Genomic DNA, 24,482 nt, shown 5'->3' on the forward strand with positions numbered 1-24,482 from the left:
TCTAGGTGAGTGATCATACCATTGTTTACTTAAGTAACGATACCTAAATTATAATTTTTTTTTAAGTAGGAGCCACCTTATCTGGTTTCTTAGGTTCTTTTCTCACGTCACTTAGAGTTTAAATAATATATTAAATTCAGATATGTGGTCTACTACTAGCAAAATGAAGAATTATTTAGGTCATCAATTCTTAATTTCAGGTGACATACCTTTATATAGGGGCCTCCCAGGTAGCACTAGTGGTAAAGAATCTGCCTGCCAATGCAGGATATGCAAGACACATGGGTTCAATCCCTGGGTCAGGAAGAACCCCTGGATAAGGGACTAGCAAGCCACTCCAGTATTCTTGCCTGTAAGTCCCATGGATGGGGGAGCCTGGCAGGCTACAGCCCATGGGGTCACAAAGAGTTGGACATGACTGAGCAACTGAGCTCTCATAGACACACACAAACCTTTTTATAAGGAGTATTTCAGAATCACCTACAGAGGTTTTTCAAATTGCTCGGCTATCTCTCTTCTTCTTCTTTCTCTTAAGACTCAGCTCTCCCAGAGTTGGTATTCACTGGCAGTAGGAACTACTGATACCCACGTAAGAATGTCATGCCCTTCAAGAGCATGGGATGGGAAGAGCTACTGTCAATGCTATAATTATTTTAAGTTTAGATGTTCTAGTATCTGATTGCTTCCCTAATCAATGGCAAACTGAGTTTTTAGAATTATTGTAGTGATTTTTAATGTTTATTAGCAAATCTAACCAAAGCACCTGAAGTCATTATTAATATAGCAAGACTGATTTAAAGATAGAATATTTTTAAAATTATATGCAGGGGAAATCATGTTTTCTGCTCATAGATTCATTGCCATATAGAAGTTGTTCTAGGGCCACCTGGCCTGACTCCATCCTGTATGAAAACTTAAAAAGAATAAATGACCAGTCCTCAGTCACCAAGTAGCCATGGACCCAGAAATCTGGGACTGGTACCTGATCCTGATTGTTGTATTTACTATTAAGAAATTCAGTCTTCACTTTTCAAAATCATTGATTTTAATTCATTTTATTCACTTTTCTAGCGATGACATAACACATAAGCTCAGTTTCATAATAAACATTTATCATCTGTTGTCTTTTCAGGTCGAACATGAGAAATATTGTGACCAGTATCGCTTTGCTAAGGAGCAGCGAAGAATCCTGATATTAAGTTGGAATAAGAATAGGAGAGACTTTATACAGAAGGCTGTGCTGACACTGGCCGAAGCCTGTGCAACTCATGAAATGGAAAGCATGTTGGCTAAGGACAGGAAAAAGCAACAGGAAGTGTGTGCTGATCTGAAAGCCAAGGTGAGATGCTTTACAGATGATGCTTCAGTATTTGCCTGAGTATTCATTTCAGAATTCACTTTTCCTGTTCGTTCAATTCCAACCTAAAATTTCTCTAAAAAGCCTATTTTGAATAAAATCGTTAGTTCGAACTATATGAAATTGCAATTCCTTTAAGTCAAAACATTGTGAACAATCAACAGTTTCATACAGTTCAACCTGAAGTCGAACAGGAGGTGAGTATGAAAGTTTTGATTGTGGATATCCAATACCAACTACGAATGCTATACATCAGCATGAGGTACGGGATGAAAATACAGTGTAATTATAGAGTAAATGTCTGATACTTGTGCAGACTCACGAACCTCTCATTCACTTTAAAGATTTTTTTTTAAAAAAAGGATCCAGTTACGAAGAGGAGGGAGGATTTGTGAAGAGATACGTTGGGGAGAGCTTGATGGGCTGTGTGAGCTCTCAACAAAGTGAGATGGGGAGCAGATTGGGTTTTCCTCCTGCCCAGACCCAGCGAGGAACCTCCAGGATGGCTTGGAGAGTTGAGTGGGTAACCTTTGTAGTGGAGTCTTGGGGAATGGTGTCTGAGGCTCGCAGGGAAGTACAGACAGCACAAAATCGGGAATTACAGAGAAACTGCCTTAATGGCAGAACTGCAGACAAGAGTGGTTGCTGTGTTGGGAGTAATTGCACCCCTCAAATGGATCACGGGTGCATGAGTCCCAGAGGCCCCAGGTGGATTTGGCCTCCCTAGGAGTGTTGGAAGGGCTGTCAAACATAAATTGTATCATGTTTTAAACTCCTGAGTGAGGAAAATTATGATTGGGGGTGACGCTGAATCCTCACAGCTAATGTGAGATGAATTTTTGTGTGGGTAAAGCTGTCCCTAATGTGACCTGCCTACTTTGCAGGATGCCTGGGAGTTGTGATATGCCCATCCCCCTTATACTTAAAGAGTAGAATGGCCTGACCCAATCAGCTGAGACAGGACAAGGAGATGACTAATCCTTCGCTGTTGAAGTCCCCGGGCAGGGAACTGTTCGGACCTCACAGAATTGCTGAAAATACTATTAACCATGAAACTGTTGAACCAGGAGTTAGTGACCTTAGGCAGTTCTCTGAAACTTACTTCTGTAACTGCAGTATAATGCCAACTGCTTGTTTGTACTTGAGAAATAAAGATGCATGCAACACACACACACACACACACACACACACACACACACACACTTGTATTGAGGTACAGCATACACACAGTAAAGTGCACAGATCTTAATTTATTGATAAATGACATAGTAGGAGGACATTGTAGCATTTTATTCTCTTGAAAGAAAAAATAAGCTGGTAGATGTTACATTAGAGCAATTAATAGCATATAAAAACAAATGTCTTGGACTTCCCTGGTGGTCCAGTGGCTAAGAATCTGCCTGCCAATTCAGGGGACATGAGTTCAATCCCTGGTGCAGGAAGATTCCGCGTGCCTCAGAGCAACTAAGCTCATGTTCCACAACTACCGACCCTATACAACTAGGGAAGTCTGCAAGCTCTAGGGCCCTGGAGGCGCACCTAATGAGTCTGTGTGCTGCAGCTACTGAAGCCCTTCACCTGGAGCCCGCACTTCACCGTAAGAGAAGCCCCCGCAATGAGAAGCCCATTACTGGCAACTAGAGAGTGGTCTTTGCTCCCACAACCAGAGAAAAGCCCGCACAGCAACAAAGACCCAGCACAGCCATAATAAATAAATTAAAAAACGAACAAATAAATGTCTCTATTTGAAAACATTAGAGGAAAAATTTCTCCTCTGCAGTTTTTTAAACAAAAAGGTATTTCTTTTGACATTGCATAAACTTAGGACCTAAAAGCAATAGAATTTACATGAAGCTTCCAAGGTGGCTCAGATGGTAAAGAATCTGCCTGCAATTTGGAAGACCCAGGTTTGATCCCTGGGTCAGGAAGATGCCCTGGAGAATAGAATGGCTACCCACTCCAGTATTCTTGCCCAGGAAACCCCATGGACAGAGGAACCTGGTGGGCTACAGCTCATGGAGTCACAGAGTGGGACATGACTGACAAACACACACACACACAAAGCCCAGTCTACCATGGGCTACAGAGCTAATGTCTCTCCAGGGATCTTCCTGACCCAGGAATCAAACCAGGATCTCCTGCATTGCAGGTAGATTCTTTCCCATATGAGCTACAAGGAAGCCCCCCCCCCCCAATATATACTAGCCCCAATCCATGACTATTATTCCGAATTCATCGAATCATTCAAGATTAGTTTTGCTTATTGGTGAATTTCATATGAGTCAAATCATACAGTATATAGTCTTTGATACTTCTTTCATGCACCATATCTGTGAGTTCCATCCTTGTTGCATGTCATAATCATCAGGGTAATATTTTGTGCATATACATATACCACAGTTTATTTGTGTTTTCTCCTGTTGATGGACATTTGATTTGCTTCCAGCTTTTCATGTTATGATAATGGTGCTATGAACATCCTTGATCTTGACTTATGTTGGTCATAGGCCCTTGTAACTCTTGGATAATTACCTCAGAGTGGAATTGCTGAATCATAAGGCTCATGTTAAATACTTCCAAATAGTTTTCCAAAGTGGTTATACAAATTTACGACCAGTTTCAGTTAATCCACATTCTTGCCAACACTGGTATTGCCAAATCTTTAACTTCAGCTAATCTGATGACTGTGTAGTGGGACTTCATTATGATTTTCATTTGCATTTAGAATAAAGATGTTGAGCAGCTTTTCTTATGCATATTGGCAATTTGAATATCTCTTTTGTGAAACAGCCACGTAGGTCCTTTGCCCATTTTTCTTCTCCATTGTCTGCTCTTTTTCTTACTCATTTGTGTGTTCTTTATATGTTCTGTAGGCAAATTCCATTTTTTCCTCCCAATCTGTAACTTGTCTCTTCACACTCTTAATGTTGTTTTTTGATGAACAATTTAATTGCAATGTAATTGTTTTCTTTTAATTTTAAATATCTTTGAGATGTAAGTTATATGTGGTTAAAATCATCCTTTGGGGGGACTTCCCTGGGGCCTCAGACAGTAAAGAATCTGCCCACAATGCGGGAGACCTGGATTTGATCCCTATGTCAAGAAGGAAATGGCAACCCACTCTAGTATTTTTGCCTGAAGAATTCCCATGGACAGAGGAGCCTGGCAGACTACAGTCCATGGGGTTGCAGAGTCGAACACAACTGGATGACTATCACAGAAAATCACCCTTTTTAGTGTAAAGCTCTATGAGTTTCAACAAATGCTGGACATGTAACCACCCCCACAGTCAGGATATAGAACTGTTTTATCACTTTCAACAGTCCTTCATGCCTCTTTGAAGTCCACACCTCACCCACCTTCAGCCTTTGGCCACTATTGATCTGTCTCTATTGTTGGGCCTATTCTAGAATGTCATACATATATCTATAACCAAATAGTATGACATGTGCTCTTTTGAGTCTGTCTTTTTTTCCTGAGCATAATGCCTTGGAGATCTAGCCATGATAGTGTAAATGCCAACAGTTCGGTCCTTTTGGTTGCTGTAATATTCCTTGATATGGGTTTATTACACTTTGTCCACGTGCCAGTTGTCTTCAGTTTTTGGCAAGTAGTGTCACTTTGCTTATGGTGGACGTAGGCTTCAGACTTTCCTTGTGAGTCTGAGCCCAAGAGAGTGTCTTGCCACTCTCGCACCTTCCCCAGTGCAGATTCTTACTAACATTTGCTAGCCTGCTTGGGGAAGAGGCTTTCTGCTTTCTTGGTTCAGCCTCAGTATCAGGCAGGACCTATGTTCCTGGATATTGGGGCCAGAACCTATTCAGTGACTATGCCTTCCTCCCCAGGGCAGATGAACTTCAAGTTCCCCTCAGGTCTTGCTGGTTCCTGTGAGGGAGAAAGCTTCCTGTTTCTTCCTCAGGAGAGAAGGATTTCTTTGTCCCCTTTCCCTAGCCTCAAAGGGTCTCCACTTGCACCCTGAGGGTTTGCAGCTCCGCCTCCCTCCCCACCCACAGTGCCTTTTGTTTATTAGGGCTTTGTTCCTCTCTGGCTGGTTTGTATGACCACAGGAGTCTTCCTCTGCTGCTTTCCCTGACCGGGATCTTTCTTAGGAACATGAGATTTGTAAAGAAAAGCTTGTGAACGGGTGTAAATTCCCCTTGCATCTGTAGCTTCCATATGGCAGAAGCTCAGACTCTGCCACAGCAGCAAATTGTTAAAATGAAACTATGGAATCATCACAAAATTTTACCTGCAATTTTTTATCCCTTCTAAAACGGCCTTGACTTTCCCAGTGGCTCCTCCTCAGGTAAGTAGCTCCCGAATTGCCTGTCTTGTTGGAGGCATCTACCTTTCTTTAAATATCAGGCTAGTTTATTGTCCTATGACGTCTTCTCTCTGTTAGATTCAAGAAAAATTTTGATGTTGTAGGCTATCCAGCTTTTTCTTGTGGTTGAAGTTGGAGTGACATTCTTTTCTGGTTTCTGGAAGGTCCTAATGCAATACAGTTTATCAGTCTTTTAAATGCTATATTTAAGAAATCATTGGCTAGTGACATAGGGTCATTTTCAAAAGTCTGAGATTTTTTCTACCCAACAAGGCTCCTGCCAGAAGTTTAGGCTCCACCCAAAACAGTGAGTTGGGAAGAGCAGTAAATGGGAACCTGAAGGTGGAAAAGAAGTAGCTAAAAGAAATTGTGTATGGGGAAATTTTCCAAGAACAGCCCAGGCAACAAAACTGATAGGAAGGGAAGAGTCAGCAGCATTAAGCACCTACTGAGTTTACCAGACAGCCTCATGAGAAAACTGCCTTTCCCCTTTATCTCTCCTCTCCTTTTCTTTCCCACTCCTGGGCTCTGATGGTCTAAGCATGTAGGGAATAAAAGGAAATGTTATCTTCTGAATAAAGAGGGAAGAGTTGCTTAATCTCTTAGAACTAGATAATTTAATTTTGAATCAAGACTATATTTTGTGACTTAAAGTGATTGTGGGACCCTCTGTAGTCCAAGAGTGGGCTATATGGTTTCTGCCTAGGTTTCATCTAGTGACAGGAGAAATATCTGAGTAGGGGACAGAAATAATGCTGTGTTTTGATTATTTCCCACACATCATGCTGCCCAGTGTATCAAGCATACTCTGTGGAGTACCCTCAACATCTCAGACATTTGAATAGATGCTTTATAGGCATTTTCTGATAATACCCCCAATGACAAACTGCCCTGCATAGCCTTCCATATGAGTGCTACAGAGCACTCAGCCATGAAATCATGGGCTGGGTTCTGTGAAGGCAATATAATATGGATCTCTTCAGAGACACATGGTCACAATATGGTGAACAAATATCTCTGAACTTTTGGAGATGCAGCCTCCAAAGAGTAAATGTGAACAGAGAGTGGAAAAATTGGAGCATAAAGTAAACTGGTAAAATGGATTCTATTTTTCATAGAGACAGTGTTATTGTTGGAGTCTGTGTTCCTGATCAAGAACTGAGGCTCAGCAAATTATAGTTCATAACAGAAATATATCATAAAAGAAAAGTGGTAACTCTATTAATTCTGTAGTAATTAAAAATATTAAATTATTCTCATCAGTTCAGTCACTCAGTCATTTCTGACTCTTTGCAACTCCATGGACTGCAGCACGCCAGACTTTCCTGTCCATCACCAACTCCTGGAGCTTGCTCAAACTCATGTCCATCAAGTTGGTGATGCCATCCAACCATTTCATCCTCTGTTGACCCCTTCTCCTCCTGCCTTCAATCTCCCAGCATCAGGGTTTTTCCCAGTCAGTTCTTTGCATCAGGTGGCCATAGTATTGGAGCTTCAGCTTCAGCATCAGTCCTTCTAATGAATAGTGAGGACTGATTTCCTTTAGGATTGACTGATTTGATCTCCTTGCAGTCCAAGGGACTCTCAAGAGTCTTCTCCAACACCAAGTTTAAAGGCATCAGTTCTTTGGTGCTCTGCCTTCTTCATGGTCCAACTCTTAATTCCATACAAAACTACTGGAAAAACCATAGCCTAGGCTAGACAGACCCTTGTCAGCAAAGGAATGTCTCTGCTTTTTCATATGCTATATAGGTTTGTCATAGCTTTTCTTCCTAGGAGCAAGGGTCTTTTAATTTCATGGCTGCAGTCACCATCTGCAGTGATTTTGGAGCCCAAGAAAAGAAAGTGTCTCACTGTTTCCATTGTTTCCCTGTCTATTTGCCATGAAGTGATGGGACCAGAAGCCATGATCTTAGTTTTTTGAATGCTGAGTTTTAAGCCAGCTTTTTCACTCTCCTCTTTCATCTCATGGTTTTTTTAGAACCTGAAAAGAAGCTTGGAGATTTATTCTCAGTCTTCATTTTACAAGTCCAAAAGCTGACGTCCTGAAAGACAAAGTGACCTGAGTTAAGGTTTATGCCAGCTCATTTGATTTGAAATTCAATATTATCTCTGCCCTACACAGCTTTGCATATAAGAATCTTATAAAATAATAGAAGATATTTATTATACTGTGGGCCCCAATGTGCTATAAAATAGACTGACAGAATGTGAAAAATATTACTTCATTGTATCATAAATTTGATCTCTCTAAAACCAACATGCTAGCTATAATAAACATTAGTTAAATATTTAACCATAATTTTGTTCTTAGTCTTGGAATTTAAAAGGGCTTTTGGGGAGTGATTTAGATGATTTGTGTCTTTAAGGAAAGAGCTAAAGGAATTTTGAAATAATGTGTTCTCTCTCTGTTTTAGTTTTCTATCAGCAACAGCTGCTGTAGCAAGTAGGGACTTTTAGGCCTCTCACAAGATGGGTGAGAGGAAAGCGGGAAAACAGAGCTCTCATTCTCTTGCTCCCTCAAAACCTTCTGTTTGGTCCCCTAAATTTTCTCAGACTGCTAGCTCCAGACCCTCCTAGCACTAGCCTGGACCACTCTGTTAGCTGTGTATTTGATTCCTTAACATCTTCGACTGTCTATGGAATGGCTGGGGGGCCTCGTTCCCAGATCTGTCTCACAGTTGACTTTCTCTGTCTCCATGCTGGGTGGCCAAGTACTGCTAAGAAAAAGTCATTTTATCCAGACTTTGAATGAAATGTCCACATGAGAATGCTCAGTCTTAACCTTGGTTCACCAGTTCCTCCTAGTCCTCTTATCCCTGTTTCAAAGAATTGTGTGTGTGTGCTAAGTCACTTCAGTCCTGTCCAACTCTCTTGACCCTATGGACTGTAACCTGCCAGGCTCTTCTGTCCATGGGGATTCTCCAGGCAAGAGTACTGGAGTGGGTTGCCATGCCCTCTTCCTGGGCATCTCCCTATCCAGGGACCAACCCCGTGTCTCTTCTGTCTCCTCCACGGGCAGTGGGTTCTTTACCACTAGTGCCAACTTTCGGTAAGCCCCAGACAGGTCCTTAAGAGACTCTTGGGCTTCACTGGTAGATCAGATGGTAAAGAATCTGCCTGCAATGCAGGAAACGGGGATTCAATCTCTGGGTCGGAAAGATCCCCTGGAGAGAAGGGAATGGCTATCCACTCCAATATTCTTGCCTGGAGAATTCTGTGAACAGAGGAGCTGATGGTCTATAGTCTGTGGGGTCACAAAGAGTCGGACATAACTGAGTGACTAACACTTTCACCTAACACCATACACCCTCCCCGTCACACTCCCAGAAGACAAACCACTTACTGCTTTATCAATAAAATGAAGTCATGGAGGTCTAAGATTAACCCTCAATTCCTATCTCCCTGGCCCTGTGTCTGTCTCTGCTAGTCCCCTGCTCTCCCCTCTGATGCACAATGTCAGATCTTCTACATGTTCATGTCCAGTCCTTTCCTCTGATGTTTGGGATTCTGATCCTTATAATCACTTGGTTCTACTGTTTACCCTCTTTCCTTTATTTTTACTCTGGGGGTATTCCTCTCTGTCATCCTCTAGTTCCTGGGCAGTCCTTATTCTCTACCCTTTCATTTGAAATCAAACTTTTGAAAGAATAATCTAGATTATTTTTTTCTTCAAGACTTGTGATATCTCCACTCCATCAAATTCCTATCCTCCCTCCAAGATGACAAGTGACCTCTGTATTACTTAATGGAATTAACACTCTTCCATCCTGATCCTACTGGACCCCTCTGCCTCTTTTCTCACTGTTGACTACTCACTCTGGACATTTTTCACTGTCAGCTTCCAAAATATCATTAGCTTCGTCATGTCTTAAAGTTATTCTCAGCCAGCCTGTATATTTGTCACTGGGCCCCTCCTGTAACCCTGGTTTCTTCCAGGATTCTGTCCTTGCTCTTTGTTGTTCTCTCTCTACTTCATTGGCTCTCCATCCCTCTTGTTATTTTCCCTACTTTATATGCTAATTACTCTCAAATCATTTTTTTTTTTTCATCTCTGAACAGCTCTCTTTTGAACCTCATTTATCCAGCTACATACTAGTTATACCAACTTAGAAGTCTACAAATACCTTGAACTCAGTGTCCAAAATAGAAATCTTTGTTTTCCCATAATAAATTTGCACTTCTTTCTTGAAACTTATCTTAGCTTCCTCTTTTTCCTCACCCTCATGGCGACTTACCAAATTTGGAAAATTTTCTGTATTAAATATATAGCCTTTCCTTTCTATCAGGGAGCCTTGGCCACTGTTCCTGAACTATTACAGCAGCCTTCTAATGGCTTTGCTTCACATCCCACAAAAACATTTCTGTAAGTTTTCCCCTAAACTGTAGGTAGGGTTCTCTATCTAAAAGCATTCTGGTTATTTGCGTTATTCCATCCCTTGATGACAACTCCTCAGTAGTAGCCCTTTACTTGCAATATGGCTAAACTGCCTAGCATGGCTTTCTAAGTCCTTGGTTACATGGACCCTGGCTCCTTTCCTGGCCTCCTTTCTTGATACTCCACCTCATATTTAACAGCTTAGACATGCCACCCCCGTAATCCTTTCTCCGTCTCCAGCTGATACTGCGTTGTACAGCATTTTGTTCCCTGACCTTGTGCCCTTGCTCCTGCCACTGTTGGCTTGTCTGGAATGCTGCTCTTGCCTTCCCTTGTCTGGTAAGTCTCACTCATCTTCAAGATTTAATTCAAATGTCTGCTACAGGAAGACTTTCTTGGGTCTCTGGCTAGGTTCAGTCCATTCTTGGTTATCCCTAGCCCCTTAGACATAATCATAACTTTCCAGTAATTCTGGAACACTGAAAAAATCTTTGTCCCCTATACAACTGCAGGCAGGAGCTTCATCTTATTTATCTTGGTAACTCCTCTAACACTACCCTAGCAACAAATTTCTCAGTGATCAGAATATGCTTGGTGCTGAGTGACTCTTGTTGAAGTATATGATAAGCCTCAGGCATTTTTCTCTTCTTAATGTGTGTGTGCTAAGTTACTTCAGTCATGTCTGACTCTTTGCAACCCTACCAACTGTAGTCCACCAGAGCCTCTGTCCATGGGATTTCCCAGGCAAGAATACTGGAATGGGTTGTCGTGCCCTCCTCCAGGGGGTCTTTCCAACCCATGGGACTGAGCCCATGTCTCCTACGTCTCCTGCCCTGGCAGGCAGGTTCTTCCCCACTAGCGCCACTATACCTCTTGATATAGTACTGTTCTAACTACCTTCTTTCTACCTTATTTATTTACGAGGGAATCTTCTGTAGAAACAAGTACGTGGATGTTCAAGGTCATTAAGAAGTGAAATACAAGTCTTAATTGTCAGCATTGAATATGCTGTGAAGTCACATATGGTTTTACAAAGAAAAGCTGATAGTCTATAAAACTGAGGTGTATTTCAGGCATGGACCATGTTACCAGGTACTTAGTCTTCTCCAGTTCATCTTCTTTGTGTGCCCTCCCCCCCATCTCTATCTGTCTAATGAATGACATAACCAAGAAACCATAGTAGTAAGGGAAATCAGATAATAATGAGATAGAAGAAACTTTCTTGAATAAATCATATTAGAAATACCCTTTTCATATTTGTCATGGCATCGGCTCCTCCCATAACCTCTCTTCTCCACAGATTTTAGCCTCCTTTGCTGTTGGAGAACAGACTTAGGTTTTACAAACTGCATGGTGCATGGTACTATAATATAGTTTTTGAGTTTCAATTCCATTGATAATGAATAACAGATACCATGGTAAACAATGATAAAAAATGAACAAGGTATTATTTTAAAAGTGTTTATAGGCGTTGGACAGCCAGTGCCTGAAAAAGATCCCCAAAATAAGGAAAACTTTAAAGATGAGCCCTGTATTCACTTTTGGTTTCTTCCTGACTTCATGGGTTCTTCATGGTTTTTTTGTTTGGTTTGTTTTCTTTTTTTGGCTGTACCTTGTAGCTTGTAGGATCTTGTTTCCTCCATCAGGGGTTGAACCTGGGCCCTTGGCAGTGAAAGTGTGAAGTCCTAACCACTGGACTGCAGTGAAATTCCTCTGACATTATATTTTAATATAAGGAAGAGAAATAAACTATGCAGTAAATTATAATCTCGATAGGTGAACAAAGCAGATATTGGAGTTTGAGTTGCAAAGGCACCTGAGATTTGGGGGATAGAGTACCAGAGATAAAGGAATGGCAGATAAAAGCCTCCAAAATGCCTACAAAAAATATCTCATGAGTTCCTTGCCAACTTGTAAGCTCTGAATGCAGAGAATGAGATGCCAACAGGCCAAAACAGAACAACTACTAGAAGGCTGAGAACAGAGATTTCAGTGGTCACACAGTTTTGGGGAGGTGTAGATATTGGAATACTAGCTGAGCTCATGTGAAAAAATCTTTGTGAACACTCTAGACATTCAGGTGAAACTCCAGAAAGGTCCTGCCTTAAGGGTATGAATTACACTTAAGGATTATGGACAAAACTGAAACAAACTTACCCTTCAGTTCAGTTCAGTTGCTCAGTCCTGTCCGACTCTTTGCGACCCCATGAATCACAGCACGCCAGGCCTCCCTGTCCATCACCATCTCCTGGAGTTCACTCAGACTCACGTCCATCGAGTCCGTGATGCCATCCAGCCATCTCATCCTTGGTCATCCCCTTCTCCTCCTGCCCCCAATCCCTCCCAGCATCACAGTCTTTTCCAATGAGTCAACTCTTTGCATGACGTGGCCAAAGTACTGGAGCTTCAGCCTTAGCATCATTCCTTCCAAAGAAATCCCAGGGTTGAACTCCTTCAGAATGGACTGGTTGGATCTCCTTGCAGTCCAAGAGACTCTCAAGAGTCTTCTCCAACACCACAGTTCAAAAGCATCAATTCTTCGGCACTCAGCCTTCTTCACAGTCCAACTCTCACATCCATACATGACCACAGGAAAAACCATAGCCTTGACTAGACGGACCTTAGTCGACAAAGTAATGTCTCTGCTTTTGAATATACTATCTAGGTTGGTCATAACTTTTCTTCCAAGGGGTAAGTGTCTTTTAATTTCATGGCTGCAATCACCATCTGCAGTGATTTTGGAGCCCAAAAAAATAAAGTCTGACACTGTTTCCACTGTTTCCCCATCTATTTCCCATGAAGTGATGGGACTGGATACCATGATCTTCGTTTTCTGAATGTTGAGCTTTAAGCCAACTTTTTCACTCTCCTCTTTCACTTTCATCAAGAGGCTTTTAGCTCCTCTTCACTTTCTGCCATAAGGGTGGTGTCATCTGCATATCTGAGGTTATTGATATTTCTCCCAGCAATCTTGATTCCAGCTTGTGTTTCTTCCAGTCCAGCATTTCTCATGATGTACTCTGCATAGAAGTTAAATAAGCAGGGTGACAATATACAGTCTTGACATACTCCTTTTCCTATTTGGAACCAGTCTGTTGTTCCATGTCCAGTTCTAACTGTTGCTTCCTGACCTGCATACAGATTTCTCAAGAGGCAGGTCAGGTGGTCTGTATTCCCATCTCTTTCAGAATTTTCCACAGTTTATTGTGATCCACACAGTCAAAGGCTTTGGCATAGTCAATAAAGCAGAAATAGATGTTTTTCTGGAACTCTCTTGCTTTTCCATGATCCAGCGGGTGTTGGCAATTTGATCTCTGGTTCCTCTGCCTTTTCTAAAACCAGCTTGAACATCAGGGAGTTCACGGTTCACTTATTGCTGAAGCTTAAAAAGGTAAAAATAAAGCATCAACACAACCCAGGAGATTTTTGTGACACTTTAATACCTTTCAGACTAAAGACTCAACACTCTTTAGAGAAAAATAATATAACTTAGAGCGTCTACAACAGATCCTTCACAACATTCAGCCCAAAATAAAAATTACTGAACATTCAAAGAAACAGGAAAAAGTGACAGATAGTAAAGGAATAAAACAGTCTCAGAAATGATCTAGATATTATAGTTAAAAGGTAAGAACTATAACAATTATGATTAATGTGTTAAAGAAAATATAAGAAAAGATGAAAATGGATAAAAATATGGAATACTTCAGAATAGAATTAAAACATATAAAAATGAATCAAATGAGCTTTTTAGAAATGCAAAATATAATACCTTAAGTTAAGAACTCATTGAATGAGCCTTAAGAGCAGACTAGGCATATCAGAAGACAGAATTAATGAACCTGGAGATAAAGCAATAAATCTTTAAACTGAAATATATGAAGATAAAAATAATAAAAAGCAGAATAGAGAAGAAAGCATAAGAGAAATGTGAAAGATAGTAAAAAGGTTTAATGTCCATGTAGTTAAAGCCCTAGAAACAGGACAGAGAATGAGATACAGGCATATTGAAGAAGTGACATATGAGCTCACCAAATTTGATGAATGATCTCAATCTGTATTTTCAAGAAACTCAGCAAACTCCTAAGATAGATAAATCCAAAGGAAATTATTCTGAGGCATGTAATAATCCAATTACTGAAATGAAAGGTAAAGAGTAATACAGTTAAGTGAAGAAACAGATAAAGAATGGACACCCGTCTTGCTGGTGCAGCCCCAGGCAAATACAGCGTGTTCTGGGGTCAGTGGTGATGGCAGCCAGAAGCAGCAGGTCCTTTGCCAGACCAGCTTTGTGATGTATGATTCTGGATGTTGTTCCTGGAAGCTTAGTCTAGAGCTTGCTTCTCAGACCCTTCCAAAGACTGCGAACTTTCTAAAGCCCTGTAATTAATACTTCCCTTCTTTAACTAGGCTGGATTCTGTTGTGCACAATTAATAACTCTGGCACAGATGGTGTCTGGGTCCTGCTATGCTATTCTAACTTGCCTGTGTGGTGATTGCAGGTTAAGATAAGCAGGAGTCAGAACCAGTGATGACCCATCACTTATCTGGTCAAGCTGGAATTGATGCTAAAGGCACATGGGACTGTATATGGGATCATCTCAAAGGAAGAGGTGGTCACAAAAAGCTTACTGTTCAGTCACATGGCCTAAGGGACTAGATGCAGGGGCAAGGATGCTTTTACCACCTGATAACAATCTTTCAAAGTCCATAATGTTATTTGTGTGTGCTCAGTGACTCAACCATGTCCAGATCTTTGCAACCCCATGAACTGTAGCTCACCAAGTTCTTCTGTCCATGGGATTTCCCAGGAAAGAATACTGGAGTGGGTTGCCATTTCCTCCTCCAGAGGATCTTCCCAACCCAGGGATCAAACCTATGTTTCTTGCGGCTCCTGCCCTGGTAGGCAAATTCTTTATCACTGAGCCACCTGGGAAACCCACAGTGTTATTAATATTTACTTCTGTTTATCCTTCTGACATCATCTCAGGGGTATTTTTTTTTGATAATGAAAGATGCTGCAAATTTGGAAAATAATGATCCTCACATTATATACTTCCTTAATCTATAAAGAAAAAAATATATATAATTGGAAAACCTGGATGCTTAGTTTACCACAGGCACTGGCAAGGATTCAGTAGTTTCTGCCAATCTAGGACATTTGTTCATGAATATCTTGGTGCGGTTAACTGTGCCAGGCACCATCAGCACAGTGTTGTTGGGGAATCTTGTACAGTGCTGCATGGGTACTATAGCCTCTGCAGTTGAAGACATTCAGGGAAGTGTGATTAACCTTGACTATAATATCAGCAGAATCAAGAGAGCTTTGAAGAATCATACATATCGATACTACAGTGATTTTTGGTAACAGAGGCAGATAGCATTTCCTCGGTACAGCTATGTTATGCTGTCTGTGGCTCCTGGCAGATAGCTAATTGAAATTGCACAGGGCCTGGGGACTCGATGAATGTGTATTTTAGTTCCAAGTAATGTATTCAAAGTAGCCCCACTCTTTTTTTTTTTTTTTTACTGTTTAATATTTAGCATGCATTTTTAAAAGTTATTTAATTGAGGGATAATTGCTTTACAGAATTTTGTGGTTTTCTGTCATATATCAACAAGAATCAGCCATTGATATACGCATTTCCCCTCCCTCCTGGACCTCCCTCCCATCTCTCTCCCCATCCCACCCTTCAGCCCCTATTTGAGTTCCCTGAGTCATACAGCAAATTCCCATTGGCTATCTATTTTACATATGGTATTGTAAATTTCTATGTTACCCTCTCCATACATCTCCCCTTCTCCCTCCTCTCCTCCCACCATGTACATAGGTCTATTCTCTATGTCTGTTTCTCCATTGCTGCCCTGAAAATAAATTCATCAGTGCCATCTTTTTACATTCTATGTATGTGTGTCAGTACATGATATTTAAATTTCTCTTTCTAACTTACTTCACTCTGTATAATAGGCTCTATTAGTTTCAGCCACCTCATTAGAACAGATTCAAATGTATTAGTTCCAAGTAATATATTCAAAGTAGCCCCTCTCTTAAAATGTCTTAGTTAAAAAAAATTACATTTGTCAGCATTGAGATCTATTTATAAAGTCTAAAAGGGACTGTACTTTTTAATGTTCTTTACAATGAGAGCCTTGCATTTCAATGGCAAGTCATAACATCTCACAAGATGTTTTGCAAGTGAGGATTCTTGGTGTGACATATACTGTGTGGAATGTTTGTATTTTACAGTGACTGTACAGTATAACTGTAGGAAATCGTAATTCAATGATTAGGTAATTTAAGAGAGGAAACCACAACTTGGATTGGAAAGTCAGTATTTTTTAAAATTCTTATTAAAAATAAGCACATATCTACTAAAAAATCATGGGTCTCAATTAACAGAATAGAGAGTCTAGAGATAGGCCCACACATCTATGGTCAATTGATTTTCAGCAAAGATACAAAGTCAATTTAGTGGAGAAAGGGTAGTTTTATGAACAAATAATGTGGGAACCATTGAATACTTATGTGAAAAAAATAAATGAACCTTGATACCTACCTTGTGACTTATATAAAAATTAACTCGAAATGGATCATTGACCTAAGGGTAAAACTGAAAACTAAAAAAACACAAGGAAAAACAACATGAGAAAATCTTTATAACCTTGGATTTAGCAAAGATTTCTTAAACACGACACCAAAAACATTACTCCTAAAAGAATAAAAAGGCAGGCCTCCGACTAGGAGAAAATATTTGCAAATCACATATCTGATAAAGGATTTATACTCAAATTTATAAAGAATTTTCAGGATGTATAAAGTATCTTATTAGTAATAAGTAAACAACCTAATTAAAAAGGAGTAAGATATTTGAACACTCTTAAAACAAGTCATATGGCAAATAAGACATAAAAAGATGCTCAATATTACTAGTCATTAGAGAAATGCAAATTAAAACCATAATGCTATGTCTGTGCTAAGCTGCTTTAGTCATGTCAGACTCTTCGTGATCCCATGGACTATAGCCCACCAGGCTCCTCTGTCCATGGGATCTCCCAGGTAAGAATACTAGTGTGGGTTGCCATGCCCTCCTCCAGGGGATTTTCCCGACCCAGGGATCAAATCCACGTCTCTTTATGTCTCCTGAATTGGCAAGCAGGTTCTTTTCCGCTAGTGCCAACTGGTAGGCCCCAAACCATAATAGAATATGACTATAACCTATTTAGAAAGTCTAAATAAAAAATCTGATTAGACCAAATATTGACAAAAGATGTGAAACAACTTGAATTCTCAAACACTGCTGTGGGACTGCAAAATGATCATCACTTTGTATAACATTATTGCAGCTTCATGTATTAATAAATGTACTTTTACCACACGACACAGCACTTCTACTTCTAGATATTTACTCATTTAAAATGAAAACTTCTGTTCACACAAAAGCCTGTAATTGAACATGTATAGCAGCTTTATTCAGAGAAGGCAATGGCACCCTACTCCGGTACTCTTGCCTGGAAAATCCCATGGATGGAGGAGCCTGGTAGGCTGCAGTTCATGGGGTCACTAAGAGTTGGATACAACTGAGCAACTTCACTTTCGCTTTTCACTTTCACGGAGAAGGAAATGGCAACCCACTCTAGGGTGCTTGCCTGGAGAGTCCCAGAGACGGAGGAGCCTGGTGGGCTGCCATCTATGGGGTCACACAGAGTTGGACATGACTGAAGCGACTTAGCAGCAGCAGCAGCAGCTTTATTTGTAACTGCTAAAACTGGAAGCAACCCAAATGCCCTCAACTGGGGAAGGGATGAATAAACTATGATACTTCCATTCAATGGATTATTACTTAGCAAAGAAAAAAAAGGAACAAACTACTGATATGTGCAACAACATGGACGAATATCAGAGGTATTGTCCAAAGTGAAAAATGCCAAACACAAAAGGCTACACACTGTATGATTTCATTTATAGGATCTTCTTGCAAAGACAAAACTATAGGAACTGAGGAAGGAAGGACCTCCCCAGTCAGCAGGAGAAAGGGAATGAGAAGGCTTCATGACCACCTGTCAAGTTTATTTTCCAGGTTGCACAATCTGGTCCACTTGGCCCCCCATGAATAAGCACTTACTCGTACCTCATACCTGGCAGCAAGCTGAACAGTGTAGTCTATTTTAGGTGGTTGACATCCAGCCAAAATTAAGATATCATTACTATGAAAGAAGGGCTACCCGGGTTTCACTAGTGGTAAAGAACCCAGTTGCCAATGTAGGTGACATAAAAAGACATGGGTTCAGTCCCTGGGTCAGGAAGGTCACCTGCAGGAGGGCATGGCAACCCACTCCAGTATTCTTGCCTGGAGAATCCCATGGACAGAGGAGTCTGACATGCTATGGTCCTAAGAATCAGGCTATGGTCCATGGGGTCACAAAGACTTGGACATGACTAAAGCACACTATAAAAGAAGAGAATAAATAAGAGAGACAATTAGCCGACCACAACTGTGAGTTACCAGCATGGGGTGTGGGGGGTCCCTGCCTCCCTAAGACGCTACCTCTGCTTCAAGCATTCTCACAAAGGGTCGCTATGGCCTGTTTTATGTAAGAACAAACACAAGGCTCTTTGAGCTGTGGAGAATTTTTGGTGGGCTGAGTTTATGGCACTCTTCAGGGGAAATTTCAGGCACAAAATGACTTGGTTAAGTGCTGAATGTAATCCTTAGGTTCCTTTCCCTGGAAGGGGGGAATGACATCCCACTCCAGTATTCTTGCCTGGAGAATCCCATGAACAGAAGAGCCTGGCTGGCTATAGTCCATAGGGTTGCAAAGAGCTGGACAGGGCTGAAATGACTTTGTACACACTCCCGGAGGTTCCCCTAGTTCATGTTGGTGCTGGCTACTCTTCCTCCTCTCTGTTCCTCTGCCACCTGTACTTGCTACATGATGAACAAATATATGTGGAATAAATAAACTTTCCTTTAAACTCACTTGTTAAGACATGTCAAATTGCTGTTTCTGTGTGTCAGAAATGGCTAAATGGCTAAAGTGGCAACACGGGCACAACCTATGCTATAGAAAGTATAAGGTGTACTGTCACCTTTTACGTTGTATATACAGTGCAACTTTCTTTAGAAATCTGATTTTTACACGTGATGCAAAAGGTAAATGTGCTCTTTCCCTCCTTCCGATATTGTTTTCCCTGTGCCTACCTCCCATATTACATTTATTACATCTGAGTAAATGTTATATGTCTATTGCCAGACTCTAAGCATATGAAAAGAAGGGTCCATTTTTATTCATCTTTGTGTCATAATGCCTAATACCAGTTAGAATCCATAATACATACTCAATAAGCGCTGGTATTAGTATCATATACCATTGAATAAGTTGTATTTGTATGAAATTTGTATTATTTTTTTTAAAGTGCTATGGAAAGAATCTTGTGTACTAATGTATGCTCTCCGATAATCTATTTGTGTTTCAAATTGTTCACATCTGGCTTTGATATTCCTCATGGTTTAAGAAAGTTTGCATTTTAAAATCAATTCGTGGTGTTATCTTAGATCTAACTCTGTTTGAAGCTATTTCCATAGTTTTTTTTTTTTTTATCATACCAGAGCTCATTCTGGTTTCTATATATACTTTTCTCCAACTGGAAACTCAGAGGGCAGATCTGCTTTTTGTAGTTCGCCCTTTCACCTTGGTTTTGTTTGACTGGGGAAACCCTAGGCAGTGAATGAGAAGATAATTGGGTAGAAAAACTCTAGTCCTGATTCCTTGCCCTTAGCTGCAGATAACCCAGGAAATCTTTTATCAAAAGACTTTCAAGTTTAGGGTTGACAGTTTACAAATGGACAGATGAGGTCATCTTTTTGATGTGCTGTGTATTTTCACAGAACTCTCTGGGTGATAATAGAGCAACTAAATATATCAATTACTGATATCTATGGTATTTAAGTACATGTCTACCTAGTGAACATTAGTGGTCTGAATACAATGACCGCTTAGCACTTGTTACTAGGCCGATTCTAACATAGTGAATTCCCATTAGAGTATTTTCCCTGCAGAGTCCTTGAGAAAAGTCCCATTTTATAAATGTCTAAAATAAGGTGTATTGAATTTCTCCTATATTGTCTCCTTATAATGAATGTTAAATTTGGTTATGACGGCTTGCTGAAAGTTCTCTCATGTGGGTGAGAGAGGCCGACTAGTGAAGGGATAAAGCTGAACAAAAAATGAGAAAAATGATCTGATGGTGCCTGAGGCATTTATAATACAGAGAATCAAATTTCTGGGCATGAAAGGACCATAAGAGACATGTTAAAAGTGATTCTTCTGGGCACTGTGCCTATTTTTTTACTTTCACAGAAGATGGAATTTGTAAAACACATATGTTGAACGCCAGAGTATTTGAAAGTGACACAAGTTGCATGTTACTAATTTGTTTAGTGATTATTATAAAAATTATTTTTCTTTGTATGTAGTATAGCTCATATAGTATAGCGCATTCATTTACTCAGTCACCAAATGTTTTTGAGTGTTTGCCTTGTGACAGGCACTGTAATAGGCACTAGACATACAGATATGAGTAAGATGCCCTCAAGGATCTCAGATTCCAGTGGAAGAGACATATAGTTATTATGGAGTGTGATAGGAGAGACATGTGTGAAATTTATGGGAGCACAGAGAAGGGTACATAGCCTACAGCAGAAGGCAGCAGTAATGAGCACTGGGAGAGGCGACCATTTGAATTAAATCCTAAAGGATGGTATTTGTCGGCCCGGTCAAATGAGAAGTGGGAAAACATTCCAGACATTGGATGGATGAGCCATGCTCCCACAGATCAGCAACAGCATGCCAGGGCCTAAAAGCAGTTTGGTGTTTCGTCTTCATACTTTGTGTATCAGGGAGTAACGAGAAGTGGTGAGAGAGGAAGGCGTGAACCGGATCTTGCAGGGTCTTGTGTGCCATGACAAGGAGCTTGGGTTTTAGTCAGCGTCTGTGATGAGGAACCACTGAAGGGTTTTAGTAGGAAATTGACATGTTCTAAAAAGATGAGTCTGATAGCTGGGGGAAAGATGGATTTTCTGGGACAGGGCTAGTGGAGGGGAGAGAAGTCAGACATATATTACTGTGATCTGAGTGAAAGATGATGGTGGTCTGAACGGGAATGATGATTAACAGAGATGTAGAGGAAGGGGTAGAGGGATATTTAGAACATTAAATGGGCAGAACTGGGTGAAGGAGAAGAAACAGCCAAAGGTACCCATGTTTCTAACTTTCATTTTTGGATGGATGGGTTCATTCATTCATTCTTATGTTCATTTACTCAACAAATACTTAGTTAGTGCTGAGTATGTACTGGGGCTTCCCAGGTGGTGCTAGTGGTAAATAACTCACTTGCCAATGCAGAAGCTATAAGAGATGCAGGTTCAATCCCTGGGTTAGGAAAACCCCCTGGAGGAGGGCATGGCAAACCCACTCCAGTATTCCCGCCTGGAGAATCCCATGGACACAGGAGCCTGGCAGGCTACAGTCCATAACGTCACAAAGAACTGGACACCACTGAGGTGCCTTAGCACTCATGCATGCACGAGTATATGCTAAACATTCTTCTGAGTAATAGGGAGGCAAGCATGAAAAATGCCCCTAAATCCCTCTCTGTTATGGTGCTTATATGTTGGTGGAAGTTAGGATGGCTAACAAAATAAGTGAAGTGTATAGTGTAAGAGAGTGATAGGTAATAGTGGCAAAAATATTAAAGAAAGAAAAAGGTGGTGGTAGGGGGAATGTAGTTAAAATTTTAGATGGACTATCTCTGGAAGGTTTTTGGGAGAAGCTGACAACTGAGTAAAAACTAGAAAGAGATTTTTACCAAGTTCAAGTTTGTACTGCTTGCCACATAACAGGCCAATAAATCGAGAGACAAGGTGTTGGGACAAGGAATAGTGATTGTATTTGGGAAGCCAGTAGACACAGGAGATGGTGTTCCAAAGAAGCATCTTGCCTGAATTAGAATTCAGACTTCTTTTATATAAAAAAGTATAGGGGGAGGGGAATAAAGTCAAACATTCCTTTGTTCTGGTCAGCCTCCAGAGGGGATGTATTAATTTTTTCCTTCCTGGAGTCATTCACAGGTGGGTCTGGACAGGATGTTTCCTGTGAACTAAACAAAGGTATTTTAACTTGATGCTCCTTAGCTGGGAGGCAGGGTTCCCAGAGATGGTCCTTTATATACAGTTTAAGCCTGTTAGGCAGCATCCCTTTAGTGATTAACATGTAATAGAATACAAAGGTTCTACCCTATTTCAGGGCTTCCCTGGTGTCTCAGTGGTAAAGAATCCACTTGCCAATGCAGGAGACTCTGGTTTGGTCCCTGGGTGGGGAAGATCCCCTGGAGAAGGAAATGGAAACCCACTCCAGTATTCTTGCCTGGGAAATCCCATGGGCAGTGGAGCCAGGTGGGCTACAGTCCATGAGGTCACAAAAGAGTCAGACATGACTTACTGACTAAACAGTAACAACCCTATTTCAAGATGAGAAAGCAAGTTATATACCTAGGTGAAAAGTAACAGATAAATCTAGGCAAAGGAATAGCAAGTGTAAAGGCCCTGTCTGTTGCACTTTGAGATCAGAAACTGGAGTAGTGTGATTGGAGTGAATAAGGAATGGCATGATCTGACTTAAAACAATTTAGTAGAATCTCTCTGACTCTTGGTTTGAGAATAGACTAAAATGCCAAGGGAAGAAGCTGGCAGACCCATTTGGAGTCTTTTGCAGTTAGCCAGGCTAGAGATGATGAACCAACTGCTAATATTTAATGACAACCTGCACTGCCTGGCAGAGCGTGCCCTGTGCCCAAGGCTCCTTTCTTCCCCAGCTTTTTAGGTACTGTCAGCTCATCTCCTCCTCAGCTGCTGCCAGCTGCTGCTCTTCAGCTCCCTCTCTCCAGTGACTCACCTTGACCTCCAAACCTGCATCTCACACATCCCCTCAGGTCCCCCCACCTCCACCCCCTCCTGCCACCCCCTCTCCACATAATCCTTCTTTGCCCCCTCCTCCCCTAGACTTTAACCTCACCCCAGCCCCTACCCATATGCTTCCCTCAGCTCTTTTCTTTCAACTTCTTCCCATAGTTTTCCCCTCCAACTCTATAAAACTCCCATCTTCAGAATAATATAACCAAATTTTTGCCATAATCATTTCCATGGTTTTATTATTGGATGAAAGAAGAAAGTGAAGAAAATGAAAGTCGCTCAGTCATGTCTGACTCTTTGCAACCCCATGGATGAACAGTCCATGGAATTCTCCAGGCCAGAATACTAGAGTCAGCAGCATTTCCCTTCTCCAGAGGATCTTCCCAACACAGGGATCAAACCCAGGTCTCCCGCATTGCAGGCAGAGTCTTTACCAGCTGAACCACGAGGGAAGCCCTGCATCCTTAATTGGATAGTTTTGCATGTGTTTGAACTTTTGTGAATGGAATCAAATAGTACATTATTGTATTGTGCGTGACTATATCATGATTAATGTATTTTGCTATTGATGGACATTTGAGTTATCCACATATTAGGAGTTTTTAGGAACAATGCATCCTACAGGAGATCAGTCCTGGGTGTTCATTGGAAGGACTGATGTTTAAGCTGAAAATCCAATACTTTGGACACCTCATGCAAAGAGTTGACTCATTGGAAAAGACCCTGTTGCTGGGAGGGATTGGGGGCAGGAGGAGAAGGGGACGACAGAGCATGAGATGGCTGGATGGCATCACTGACTCGACGGACATGAGTTTGAGTGAACTCTGGGAGTTGGTGATGGACAGGGAGGCCTGGCGTGCTGTGACTCATGGGGTCGCAAAGAGTCAGACACGACTGAGCGACTGAACTGAACTGAACTGAGGAACAATATGGTTATGAACATTCTTGCAAATATTCCCCACTACCCCATTTCTATAGGATCTACAACCAAGAGGGGATTACTGGGTCATGGAGTATTTGTATTTACAACTTTGCAAGGTAAAATTACACTTTTCCCCAAAGGGGTTGTACCAATTTTGAGTTACACCAAGTATATATGCCATTTCCATTGATCCACATCCTTGCTGATGCTTGTATACTCAAGTGTTTTCATTTTAGTCAGTCTGGTAGATGTGAAGTTTTTGTGGTAGTTTTCATTTGCAGTACTGTGATTTCTAATGAGGAGTCGGACACGATTGAGTGACTGAACTGAACTGAACTGAAGGGTCTTTTAACATTATTAATGGCTATTGGACCTCTTTGTGAAATAGCCTGTTCAGATTATTTATCCTTTTTGTTCTATTGTATTGTCTTGCTTTTTCTTCTCAATTTGTTCTTGTTCATTAAATATTTGGGCTATAAACTTACTGTGGGTTGTGTGAGTTTCAGGTATATTTACCCACTCTGTGTATCACT

General features: G+C 41.0%; 1 protein-coding gene and 1 non-coding gene across 8 annotated transcripts in view; both read left to right on the top strand.

Moving 5' to 3' along the window:
* Window positions 1–24,482, top strand: part of CCDC148 (coiled-coil domain containing 148) — a 340,275-nt gene that overhangs the window by 134,716 nt on the left and 181,077 nt on the right. For all 7 annotated transcript variants that reach the window (XR_009599333.1, XM_060409905.1, XM_012136609.3 and 4 more), the window contains one exon: window positions 1,133–1,339. Coding sequence is in view for 6 of the 7 variants with exons in the window: in XM_060409905.1 (XP_060265888.1) it covers window positions 1,133–1,339 (207 nt within the window). In the remaining variant the exon portion in view is untranslated. The remainder of the gene's footprint in view (window positions 1–1,132; window positions 1,340–24,482) is intronic.
* Window positions 2,120–2,267, top strand: LOC114113458 (U12 minor spliceosomal RNA). Its single transcript, XR_003588483.1, has one exon. It is a non-coding gene; the product is annotated as a U12 minor spliceosomal RNA (small nuclear RNA).

Source organism: Ovis aries, chromosome 2 (assembly GCF_016772045.2).
Source record: "Ovis aries strain OAR_USU_Benz2616 breed Rambouillet chromosome 2, ARS-UI_Ramb_v3.0, whole genome shotgun sequence".
Classification (NCBI taxonomy): Eukaryota; Metazoa; Chordata; class Mammalia; order Artiodactyla; family Bovidae; genus Ovis; species Ovis aries.